At 40.1% G+C, this 13,309-nt stretch overlaps 1 protein-coding gene across 1 annotated transcript in view; it reads left to right on the forward strand.

Moving 5' to 3' along the window:
- The first annotated feature begins 1,442 nt into the window (after positions 1-1,442).
- Positions 1,443-13,309, forward strand: part of LOC131821380 (cytochrome b-245 heavy chain) — a 33,501-nt gene continuing 21,634 nt past the window's right edge. The window contains exons 1-3 of the mRNA XM_059157445.1: positions 1,443-1,598; positions 3,585-3,680; positions 5,217-5,327. Coding sequence (XP_059013428.1) covers positions 1,554-1,598; positions 3,585-3,680; positions 5,217-5,327 — 252 coding nt within the window. The 5' untranslated portion in view covers positions 1,443-1,553. The remainder of the gene's footprint in view (positions 1,599-3,584; positions 3,681-5,216; positions 5,328-13,309) is intronic.

Consider the following 13,309-nt stretch of genomic DNA (forward strand, 5'->3'; position numbering starts at 1 on the left):
ACTGGAGCTGTTGTACAACCGCCCTTGTGTAATTTGTCAGCGTTCATCTCATACTGGGGTTACCATCCTACCCTCCTGTATCTTTCATGTCCTGAAGACAGAGTAGTAGTCAGAAAAAAAAAAAAATGCTAAATCTGGCTTTTGGCCTCGGCCACATCTGATGTACCTTTATATTGACCCTGTATACATACCTAGTCTAGAGGATGTCATGTCTTCCTAGGAATCCTATGGTCATCCAAACATTTTGCTATATTTGTTATATTTTTATTTCCTATAGTTCTATTTGGAGTGATTTTGGATGGGTTTGACACAGTTAGGCCTTTTTTTTTTTTTTTCCTGGTATCTGCTTAGAAGTATAGCCAAAGTGCTTGGATTTCAAATTCCAGCTTTACTCTTTCCTAGTTGCATGACCGTGGCCAAGTAACTTAAGTGCTCTGGGTTTCAATTTCTTCATCTGTTAAGTGTAATCATAGTAATAGAAACTAGTTTAGGGGCTCCTGGCTGGCTCAGTCAGTAGACCATGTGACTCTTGATCTCGGGATTGTGAGTTCAAGCCCCACATTGGGTGTAGAGATTATTTAAAAATAAAATCTTTACGAATCACTAAATTCTACTCCAGAAACCAATGTTGCACTGTGTGTTAACTAACAAATTTAAACAATAAAATAATCTTCTAAAAAACTACTTTATAAAGATTGAATTGTTAGAATCAAGTGAATTTACTTGTATACGAAATTTAATACCTGTGTGTATGTGTTTACACAGTGGTATGTGTCAGTTATTATGTAGCTATGTTTGTATATGTACGCATGTGTGTATATATGTATACGCACACACATGTGTCTTAGAAAACTGGCATGATGTAAGCATGCTATAAATATCAACCATCACTGGGGCGCCTGTGTGGCTCAGTGGGTTAAAGCCTCTGCCTTTGGCTCAGGTCATGATCCCAGGGTCCTGGGATCGAGCCCCACATCGGGCTCTCTGCTCGGCAGGGGGATTGCTTCCTCCTCTCTGCCTCCTCTCTGCCTGTGTCTCTGCCTATTTGTGATCTCTGTCTGTCAAATAAATAAATAAAATCTTAAAAAAAAATCAACCATCATTATTGTTACTATTTTTCTCAACGAGACTGTAAAATGCTGCTCAGCCTGCCAAAAGATATTTATTTAATGACTTTTATCCAGTACGAAGTCATGGCTAGTTGAGTGACTTTTCAAAGCGGCTACTTAAAAACTGATTAGTCAAAAAGTTAAGTCCGTATGTAAAATATATCCCATCATTGGTCTGTTGTCTCTCAGTTGTAGAAATTGGTTTCATTTCCTACTATGTTTAGTTATGATCGAATTATTATGGACCCTTTTCCCGCAGCTTTTTTGTGGTTTAAAGATTTAAAGTTCTTATGGAAACAAGATTTTCAGTTGACCAATGATTAGCTAATTTCTGATAATAGAAAAGGAAACTGATTGCCCCAGGCTGCTGTTTTCATTTCCTCATGGGAAGAAGAAGCAGAGCAAAGAAGAGAAGCAGACACAAGGCATTGAACGTCTGTCACCATGGGGAACTGGATTGAGAATGAAGGGCTCTCCATCTTTGTCGTCGTAAGTACCAATGAGAGAGAAATGATAAATTCTCCAACTTGTCTGGGTTCTCTGGGAAACTAAAAGAGGGCAACGTTTCTTGTTTGTTTGTTTTGCTTCTTTGTGAAATTGCACTGAAGCGGATTTACCATGTGAACATACGTCTATCTGTAAGCGGGACCGAGGGCAGTCTTCCAAACTTATTAATGAAAAGAATATATCCAGGGTCTCACTTCACCTACTTTATTTCTTGAGACTTTGGGGGTACTAAATCAGCCAGCATTTCACAGAGGGGGTAGAAGACATTTCATGCTAATGATCTTTAAGTCTAAGTTTTTTATCAATATTTACTCAGAGGCAAATTCTCTACTTTTTATGTGCTTATACCATTTAAAAATGGGCAATCATAATTTTACACCGTTTTCCAAATAACAAGTACAAGATCGGCTCATGTATGGGAGATGGCCTTTATTTCAGTGAGTTCAGTAAAAATAATTGAATTTCTCAACTTTTTTTTTTTTAAAGTACCTTTTCTTCCTCTGAGGTAAACTTGAGTTATTTATGAGGTTTATAAAAATTCAAGAGGAGGAAATTGAAATAAACTAGACTCATATATACAGTGGATATATTATATATATTATAATATTATATGTGACTATATAAATCAATCTAATCTATCTTGAGAAATAATTTTTGTAAGTAGAGATAGGGCTAATTTGCAAATAGACATGTTAATCTCTTTAGTTTTTTTTTTTTTACCATAAAAAGGACCAACTATTATTTTAAGATGGCAGTCTCAGCAAAGCAATCACAGACAATTGGGAAAATAGAAATGTGATTTTTAAATAGCCTTTCCTAATAGCCAATGAAAGTATTGTACTGATGTTAAAAGGAACACTTGTCAGTGGAATTTGAAAGAATTTATCATGAAGTAAATATTGAGACTTTGAGTTGCAGACACAGAGAGGAAGGGGGGCATAAATAAAAGAAAACCAAGAAATATGTGCATTAAAAAATTATGCCAAACCAACATGCTAATGCAATATAGAATTCTTCTGAGGACTCAGAGCTGTTAACTTGATTTCTTATCACCGCTTTGAAAACAGACTACTCCCATAGAAAACAAGTTCATATTATACTTTTGGCTCCTACCACAGTTTTCCCCAGGAGATGACCTCCTCCTAAATTGCACACTCATACGTTTGACATTAAAGACACAGTCTGGAAAGCAAGAGTAAGAATGACAAGGTTAGAGAATGGAGAAGTTGTTTAAATAGGTTCTTCATAAAGAGATCATTCTCAGGCATCTACAGACCTTTAACCTGGGCATTAAAGCACAGGTAAGAAAAGATCACTATGAAGCTGAAGGTTCGAGACTGAGCAGTGCCTCACTCAATGCAGTCAGTGCTTGGGATGAAATGAGCAGTCAAAAGGTAGGAGGGTCGCTTTAAAAAAAAAAAAATCCCATGCTCCTCACCCCCTCATTCATGTTCAATAGTCCCTCTTTAAAAAGTTAAGCAAAAGTTACCAAATAGAATTAAAGGCTTGACGTTTTAGCCGATGTGACTCCCACTGGCTGGGGTGGGGTGCTGTGCGCTGGAGGGAGGTGATGGCATCCCTGAGAGTAGAACACAGTGTCTTATGGGCGCAGGGGATGACACAGTAACCTATTCCTTTCCCTTCTCTTTTCGAGAAGACTCACCCGCTACTCATTAAGAAAAAAAGAGGAATGAAACAACAGAGGTGAGATAGATTGATAATAACCTGGCATCCTGGCCCATAGTAAAACTATCACAGGGAATGCCACAAGGTGGAAAGGTCACAATCACGAAGTGTAGGGGCACTGTTGGAGGAAGGGGCTGACTCTCAGATGGTCACACTCAGATGTGTAACTACCTTTGTTGAAGGCTAGACTGGGGAAGTCCTGACCCTACTCTGACTCCAATATTGTGTGAAATCTACCCATTGAAATGTGGAAACGTCACACAACTATTTCTCTTTTTGCAGCTGGTATGGCTGGGGATGAACGTCTTCCTCTTTATCCGGTTCTACAGGTTTTATGACATTGAACCTCAGTACTATTACACTCGAAAACTTCTTGGGGTAGGTATGAGTTGCATCTCATGCAATATTGACAGGCTTACATTTCTAATCAAAGATTCTGGTTCATACTCCTTTCAACACTTTAAATAAATGTTCTCACCAACCCAGACGGCACCATTACCTCACTCCCTCCATTGCCACCCCCTGGGCAAGTCTGTAGGCCTTCCCGTGTGAGACAAACTAAAGTGTGTCAGAGAATCCCAGCGGCATCCCTCCCCTCCCAAGAACTACTGTGCCACTGTTTAGCTTAAAGAAGAAATCTAATGCCAACCCTGGAATGGCAGGCAGATTTGGTGAGATTGATCCAAGGGTGACACAGGTGGAACAAGTGAGACTTTCCATATTCTTTAAAACATCTGATTCCTGACAACTTTCGTGCATGGAGAGCCCTGCGTCTTGTGACATGTTGTGAAATGACCTTCAGGAAATAAGCCTCTCCCTCCAGATGCAGCCTTTGAGGAACCTGCCCAAGGGTCACATTCATTGACTAGGCCAGCAGAGTGAAGGCCCCCAGCTTTCCTTGGGGCCATTAGCGTTCTTGTTTTCCTTGGACTGTCAGGACTCTTCTTCACGACAAACGGGCAACAATTACAATGACAGCTGGCCCCCACAGGATACCCTTTTTTAAAAAAGATTATTTATTTATTTATTTGACAGACAGCTATCACAAGTAGGCAGAGAGGCAGGCAGAGAGAGAGGAGGAAGCAGGCTCCCCACTGAGCAGAGAGCCGGATGCAGGGCTCGATCCCAGGACCCCGGGATGACCTGAGCCGAAGGCAGAGGCTTTAACCCACTGAGCCACCCAGGTGCCCCCAGGATACCATTTTTTACATTATGCTGAAACCGTGAATTCATGACGTAATGCTAATTGTACTATGTATTATATATCATGCGTATACACAATTATACTACATAATAATACTGTGCTATTATAATTGTTGTTAACTAATTCAGGCTGATACTGAGAAGGATGATTTACCTTTGTTTTCCCCTCCAAAGTATGAAACTTCTTTAAGCGTTACAAAGAACAATTATAATGCCAAAGCATTACAGCAGACCAACCTAAGTTACTGCTGAAGTGAGTCTAAGAACTAAGAAAATCTTCTTTAGAAAGCCCCAGTTTCTATACTGAACTCTAACAAATGATACACATGCTTAAGTATTTAGGAGGAAGTGAACTGATATCTGCAATGCATCAAAAATAAGATGTATTGACAGATGGCTAGAGGACAGATGGATGGACAGCTATGTGAGGGGGGACCCTGGGAGATGGGAAAACGGGTGTTCATTGTGAAAATATTTCAGATTCTCTTTACGTTTGAAAATTTTCATAGTAAAATGTTGGGGTAGGAGAGAAGGGCCAGGGTAAAGCAAAGGATCCCAGCAGGTCCTCCAGGTAGACTCTTGGTTCTGAAGGACCTTCCTTCTCAGATAACTTGACGTCTCTGGTGGGCCTCATGCTGGGAACCCTGTGGTGTGGGGGAGGGGTGTTCTGCGCTCACAGGAGTTACCTGCTTTCTATCCCACATCTTCCAGTTTGCGCTGCCACTGGCCAGAGCCCCTGCAGCCTGCCTGAATTTCAACTGCATGCTGATTCTGCTGCCAGTCTGTCGAAATCTGCTCTCCTTCCTCAGGGGTTCCAGCGCGGTAAGAGCAAACATTTACAAAGTTGACGCTTCTCAAAATTTTCAAAGGCCATTACACGAAGTGTCCTTTCTGAGGAAAAGCAGACTAATGGTTTGTGAGGATTCCAACCTCTGGCCAGTATTTGCAAGCTGAACTGTGCTTGATTCTCCATTTTATTTGTATATCAGTTGTTGATGGAGTTCCCTGGGACAATCATTTAACTTGGAACAGACATTTAAAAAAAAAATCAACCTACAGCTCAAGAAGAGCCATAAAACACTTGTGCATGTGTGCGCACACACACACACACACACACACACCAGACACACATAATATAATATATTATGGACTTTATGAGGCTGACATGAGATTTGGGAATTAATCCTACAGCAGCATGTTTTTCAAAATTTTGAAGTGAGAAAATCTCTTCGTGAATAACATCCCAAGCAGGTGGAATCAGGGAGTGATGAGTCACAGTATACCGAGAATGACTAAGAGGTACTGAGTCCATGGAACTGAGGAGTTTGGTGCTTTCTAAATGTCCAGGGCGTTTTTTTTTTTTTAAACCCTCATTTCAACAATTTGGTGAGCCCCTAAATGTACTGTTAGAAGGAAGAAAATATTACGTAAGAAGAAACTTTGTGACCTATAAAATAGTATATGAATTTCTTTTTAATTTCATTTAATTTTTAAATAATTTTTTATAATTTTTAAAATTATATTATAGTTTTTTTTATTATAAAAATTTTAATAATTTTTTATAGTTTTATAATTTTTTTAAATAGGCCTCTTTTTCTTTTTTTTATTGTGTTACGTTAGTCACCAAATAATACATCATTAGTTTTTGATGTAGTGTTCCAAGATTGTTTACATATAACACCCAGTGCACATGAATTTCTTATTGCTGTTATCACACAAAGATGAGAAACAAGGAACTTAGAATCTACTTAATCTGTGTACTACAAAACCAAATCTGATGGGTTCCACAGAACATTAGAAATAAGGGGCTCTGGGGTATCAAAGAAGGGGGGATTAGGAATGAAGTTGGGGCAGAGAATGAAGAAAGGCTTCTTCGAAAAGGTGGCGTCAAATATGGGCATATAAGGATCAGACAAGCCACTAGGAGATATAAACGAGAAAGACATTCTACCTGGAGAAAATGGAATGGGCCAATGCAAAGAAAATAGCGAGGAAATTACATTCATGAAAGCCCCATAGAAGCACGACACATGGCTTCTCTTTGGATTTGTTTGAGGTTCCTGATCCCACCAAAGAGGGTAGCTTGGAAAAGCTAGGGATTGATGACTTGGTGAGACCCACTCTACTGGATCATGAGTAACTACTCGCCTCTGTTTTTCATCTAAATAAAATGTATGTGTTTTATAGTAACCAGCTTTAAAAAATCTATTTAGTGGAGATAATTTATAGAGGAGAGACGTGAGCAATGTACTTTGATGGGGATGTAGGGATTGTAAAGGCCACGTGTCTGAACTAAGGCTGCAGAGGACAGCTGGAATTTTCCTGGTAAACTAGGACCTTAAATGTAGACCTGAGAAGTTAATACTTAATTTGGCAATTGTGGATTATTTGGGGGAAGGAAAGTGATCTATATTGTCAATATCAAGTAGAATTTACCTTGAACTCTGCCTTATTTTTCCTAATCTTAGTAAATTTACTAGTTGATTTAACAAATATAGGATTAGTGGGATACAATTAACAGTAGACACTGATTACAAGGGTTTAGGGTTTTTAAATAATTTTCCCCATCTAAGAAACCACAGAGGTAAAATTCCATTCAATTTCAAGTTTTAGCAGCGAGCCACCTCTTAAGTCCAAGGCCTGGCATACTGTAGGTGCCCAATGAACATTTGCTAAATGAAGCTCATGTATTGTAGCTTTTTGTTTTTAGGAAGGCACGATTCATTTTTTTGGTCTCCCCCCCCCATGCCCTGTTTGAATACTTTCTATTTAGAGGAAGTAAACCCTGAGAAACAGGCAGCATTTTCACCAGGAGGGCCGGTTAAGAAATCCTTGTTACCACCCAGGCCCAAATTTCACTGCTATTGAGCTGCCCTGCCTCGTGAAATGCACATGTTGTAATGGCCACTTTCAGGCTTCCTGGGGCCCAGGAGGGAAGATCTTCACGAGCGTCTTCAAAGACAGGGACGAAATAAGGCTGCTTTTCAAATTGCAGAGATGCTCTGCTAATATGGAGAGATTTGTATGTAGGAGAATATATTTTATAAAATTAGGAGCAAGCCACATTCTTTTAGAGACCGGGAGTGTCCCTCCTTCCGGGTTTCCCAACCTGAAGTGTGAACTTGGCAAACGAAACTTCTTTTCGGATTGGGATTAAAATGAGTGACCATCCTGCGACCAGTGTTGGAACTCCTAATAGCTGCCTCCTACCGAGTCTTCGTAGAGCTCGCCTCATAGAAGCTGCATGTCAAGTCAGCGACACGGGGATGAAATGAGATGACAATGTTGGAATTTAAACCTGCTCTTTGTGTCCCGAGAGACCATTCACTTTCCTATGTGCCACTGAAACTCAAAACCGCCTTCACGTCGTATGACGGTCTTCAAAAGTCCGCCATATATGTGAATGCTGGAGCATGCTGAATAGCACAGGCCAGAAATGACAAGGTTGTTGTCACTTCAAGGATTTGCCAGTAGGACGTCCCGCAGACTGCACAGTCACAGAACTTCCATTCAGTTTCTAGTGGTCTTAAAGTTAGACTTTGCTTTATAACCCTTCTGATTATTTGAAGAAATAAAGCCCCAGTTTTGGCCCACCCTGAGGAAGGTAAAGGCAAAGGCTCTCAGCCTGCTTTGTTGCGCGGAATGGGGTAGGATGGGGCTTAGTAATCCCCACCTTGCCATGTAGAAACTGAATTCTAATCGATTGGAGTCTCAGATCAGAAAGAAAAAGGAAGGTGAAAAAGTCAGCTCTTATCTGTAACCTTATACAGTCTGACAGTGAGAGGCCGTCAGTGGGGCTCCATATAACCACATGGTGTAGGGAAGTCTCTTGGACTTCCTGTTGCACGGGTTTGGTTTTTTTTTGTTGTTGTTATTATTTTTTTTTAGCTGAAAAGCAGGTGAGACAATGTAACTGTAAGAATGAATATAACATTCCAAAAGTATATTAATTGACTAAGCTGTCAACTGCTGAATTGTCAGTCAACAAACATTTGTTGACTGCCAGCTGTGTGCTAGGTACTTGTGACACATGGTGAGTAATGAGTAAAACTCAAGGAGCTTAGAGTTTTGTGGAAGGGATGGAGAAGAAACATGCGACTTCAAAGCTCTCAACAGTGCTATACAAGTAAACTGAGGTTCTTACTCATCACATACCCTACTGCCACCAGGTTTGGACATCACTGGCAACTTCTTTGCCTGAGTTCTATAGACTCAAGGGTGGATTTTGTAATTTCCCCCAAATTGCTTATAAACATCAAATTTAAGTGAATTCGTGGCATGTGTGGTGATACCAGGTGTACATAAGATAGAACTTTTAAGTTTCTGTAATGGTCATGTTACAGAAACTCATGTTCTACCCCATTAAATATGCACTCCTTTTTGGTTCCATTTCTCACTTGAAAAAAAAAATTTTTTTTTCAGTACACCTGGGTAGCTCAGTGAGTTGAGTGTCCAACTCTTGGCTTCAGCTCAGGTCATGATCCTGGGGTCCTCAGATGGAGCCCTACATTGGGCTCACTGCTCAGCAAGGAGTCTGCTTCTCCCACTACCTCTGACCTTTTCCCCACTCTCCTTCTCTCACTTTCTCAAATAAATAAAATCTTTATCTTCAAAAAATTTTTTTTTCTCTTGTGGTTTGAATGCAGGATAGAAATTTGCTGAGATGATGCAATAATCTCCCTTACACTTGAATGTTAGCCAAGTGAGTTCATGCTAGGCTCTAGGTGACAGTAAAAGAGAAACTTCCTTTAGAAGTCAATGGCAAAGGGGTAGTTCAGTGAGGAAGCCATGGGACATCATGGCAACTTGCGTAATTAGGAGGTAGCTGGTAATAATTCAGAAGCGACTGAAAAGCATAAAAATGGTATCTGTGTGATGAGGAGGAACAAACAAGCCCTAGGTGGTCACAGGCAGCAAAGCTCTTCCTTCCCACTCCACCAACCACCTGCCTCGCTCCCATTTTAGGAAATGGTGAGGAAATTGTATTTGGAAGCCCCATATAAACATGACTTGTGACTTCTCTTTGGATTTTTTTTTTTTTTTTTTTGGCAGCGGGGGGCATCCTGAGCATATCATAGAAGGCAACTGGGAAAAACTAAGGATTTGTGCCTCAGTGAGATCCATTCCAATGACCCATTGGTAACTAATGGCCTATATTTTTCCATTTTTTAAGATATATGTGTTTCATATCAACTAGCTTTTTAAAAATTACCTATTATGATCAGAGTATTACAAATGGGCCTTTTATTTCTCAAGCATTCAATTCAATTTCTGATGGTGGCATCAGAATCTGTTCTTCCACATTTTTGATGATCTATATTGATGATGATAAAGGTAGAACTATGGAGACACTGTAGAGGCCACATTAAAACCATATTCTTTTTTTTTTTAAAGATTATTTATTTATTTATTTGACAGAGAGAGATCACAAGTAGGCAGAGAGGCAGGCAGAGAGAGAGAGGAGGAAGCAGGCTCCCTGCTGAGCAGAGAGCCCGATGCGGGACTCGATCCCAGGACCCTGAGATCATGACCTGAGCCGAAGGCAGCGGCTTAGCCCACTGAGCCACCCAGGCGCCCAAAACCGTATTCTTTTCTTCAAATTCAGCATGCAGAAGCCAGTGTATTAATCACCCCCACCACCAAAATTTCAAAACAGTTTGTCAGAAAGTAGAAAAGAAATCCGTGTGGCAAGTATAAATACATGGGTAAATACATCACTATAAATTTAGAATAATCATCTTAGGTTCTAGAACAGTGAAAATGTAATTTATTTAACCAAATAATTATCAAGGGACTTTAAAAAAATGATTGATTTATTTATTTATTTTGGAGAAAGAGAAAGAGGGAGAAAGGGCATGTAGAGGAGGGTGGAGAGGCAGAGGGAGAGGGCGGGACAAACTCAAGCAGACTCTGAACTGAGTGTGGAACCTGATGTGGGGCTTGATCTCATGTCTCTGAGAGCAGGACCTGAGCCACACCAAGAGCCAGACACCTAACTGACTGTGCCACCCAGGTGCCCTAAGAGATATTTTTTTTGAAGCATATGATACATTGCTCTGCATATAGGAAGCTTAATTTCTAGCTGGGGAGCCAAGCTATACGAGCTGAAAAGTTAAATAATAATACCAAAAAAACCCCTCAAATATTTATTAAACACCTCTTAGTGAATCTAGACTTATGAGAGAAGAACTATGATAAATACATAGGTGAGGAAGTTAGAAACTGATCATATTGGTGGTAGGACTGAGATCCAACACATGTATATCTGATGGCAAGTTTTGCAGAACTTGCCCTCTGAACTTCAATTCAGCACTGATTTCTGATCCTACTGTTCCCATTCTCTCAGTCATAAGACTCCAAATGCGTTCCATCACTCCAATAAGGACTATCTTAATTATATGTTGCTGTGTAAAAGATTTCCACAAATTCAGTGGCTTCAAACAACCACAATTTATTAGCCAACAGTTCTGTCAGTGAGAGGTGCAGCCTCCTGTGTTTGGTTGGATTCTCTGCTCAGCATGTTACAAGGCTGAAGTCAAGGTACCAAGTGGACTGAATTCTCAAATGGAAACCCTGGGTAAAAATCTTCCAAACTCATTCTTGTTGGCAAAATTCAGTTCCTTGCAGTTGTGGGACTGAGGTTCCTGTCTCCTTGCTGAAAGCCATTCAGGGCCTGCTCTCAGATCGTGAAAGTCTCTGTATTCCTTCCATCTGGCCTCCTCCATGTTCAAGCCAGCAACATTGCACCAAATACTTCTTGTGCCTTGAATCTCTGAGTTCTTCAGTCTCTGAGTTCTGGACCCAGATTTGAAGGGCCATGTGATTGGCTCAGGCCCAGCCAGATAATTTTCTCTTAAGGTCAACTTGGAACTTTCATTACCCCTGCAAATTTCCTTTTGCCATATAATGTAACAAACTCACAGGAGTGACATCCCATCGTATTCACAGTTCAGGTCCCAGCCCCACTCAAAGGGAAGATATTATATAATGTCATGGGGGATCCTCTTTGAATTCTGTCTGCTACAAGGACTCCAAGAAACTATGGAGGAACCTAGCAACTGGGAAACAGGAAAAAGATATTTCTTTAAAATTGTAAAGAATATAAAGTAGTAAGACAATGTACAGCATTTGAAATAAACAGAAAATATGACAAGGCTATATAAAAAAAACCAAAGTCAATTTTTCACCAGCAGAAATGTGAACTAAGTGATTTCAAACAGGAAGCCCTTGTTTTGAGAGCCTGAGTCATGGCCCACCTTCAGCCATGGACACTTAGTTATAGCTGATGCTGTTGGTTTTTCAGTCATGTTGCCTCCACACTTGTGGTTCTATAGTGCATGGGCTCACTGCCTTCTGCAAGCCCCACTCGTTCTCTGCCTGAGGGTTTTCTTTCGGCCCTCTTCTGGGGCAAGCCTGAAATGCCCGGGAATCTATGCCCTGGCACTAGCCCTTGGCCTGTGACAGTTGGAAGTAGAGGGATGAATTCCTAAACTTTCTAATGCCTCAGGTTAAAAAAAGAAAGAAAGAAAGAAAGAAAGAAAGAAAGAAAGAAAGAAAAGAAAAAGAAAAAGAAAAGAAAACCTCTGGAGGATTTTTTATAGCTTCAGAATCTTCTAGTCAAAGAGACCATGGTATGATATGATATATGATATGGTAGGCTATATGGCGGTGGTAGCTGATCTGATAATACACCCTTCTTTGGCTGCCTTGTCTTCCCAATGTCACTTCCCCTGACCTTGTTTTCTGTGATCACCTTGCGGCTGAGTACTTAAAGTCTTGTCTCAGGTTTTTTTTTTAGACTTGTAAAGTAATAGTGACTATATCATTGCATCTGGTTTGGTGGAAAAGGGTGTGAACCTTAAAGACAAAGAGACTTGCATCCCAGCCAATGTGAGATTTAACTTTAATTTTTTTAATCTTAAAATGAGGACAGTCATTCTTATCTCGTTGCCACTGAATGAGATAATGATTATGGGTAAACTGCCTGGCTCACAGAAAGTATTCAGTGAAGCCTAATTCTTTCTTCCTTTCTCTGGAATCCTGTGTCTTCCTCCCTAGTAGTATTGTTGTGGTCCTGGGAATCTGCTCTCATGGTGCCATGCTCTCTGTAGATGTAGCTAACTGAGAGATAGTGGAGTAAGCACAATTTCCCACACAATTACATTTTTTTCTATAAAATAAGAACATTTTTTTAAAAATAACTAAGCCGCCAGGCCCAGGGTGGCTCAGTCGGTTAAGTGTCTGACTTTTGATTTCAACCCAGGTCTCCATCTCAGGGTCATGAGTTTAAGCCCTGTATTGGGCTTCATGCTGGCCGTGGAGCCTACTTAAAAAAAATAATAAGTCAAATATTAAACAACTCTAGATTAAATTTAATATTGTTAGAACCCGATATACTTAGATTACTTATACTAAGTATTTATACTAAGATTTTTTTCTTTTGTTTTGCACTTGGCTCTCCTTAACAATTCTCTGTATCTCTATGGCAGTACATTTAGACTTGGGAACAAAGCAGCCAAAGCAAGCATTTGACCAGTTTTCAGGAGGACAAAGTTTGGATTCAATCATAAGACAGAGTTTGTTTTTTTCTACTTTGGGCGTTGACCTGAATCAAGATTCAAATCCACATCCTCTAACACGTATCAGAAGGACAGTCACACTTGAGTACTGACCAAAATAGTATTTTTAATGTCAAGGTAATCATACAAGGCATGAAATATCAGAATATTGATACTCTGGCATCTGATAGATTTAAATCCCAACTCTGCCACTTATTAACTATGTGTCCTAAGGCTACCTCCCCA

The sequence above is a fragment of the Mustela lutreola genome, chromosome X, assembly GCF_030435805.1.
Source record: "Mustela lutreola isolate mMusLut2 chromosome X, mMusLut2.pri, whole genome shotgun sequence".
Taxonomy (NCBI): domain Eukaryota; kingdom Metazoa; phylum Chordata; class Mammalia; order Carnivora; family Mustelidae; genus Mustela; species Mustela lutreola.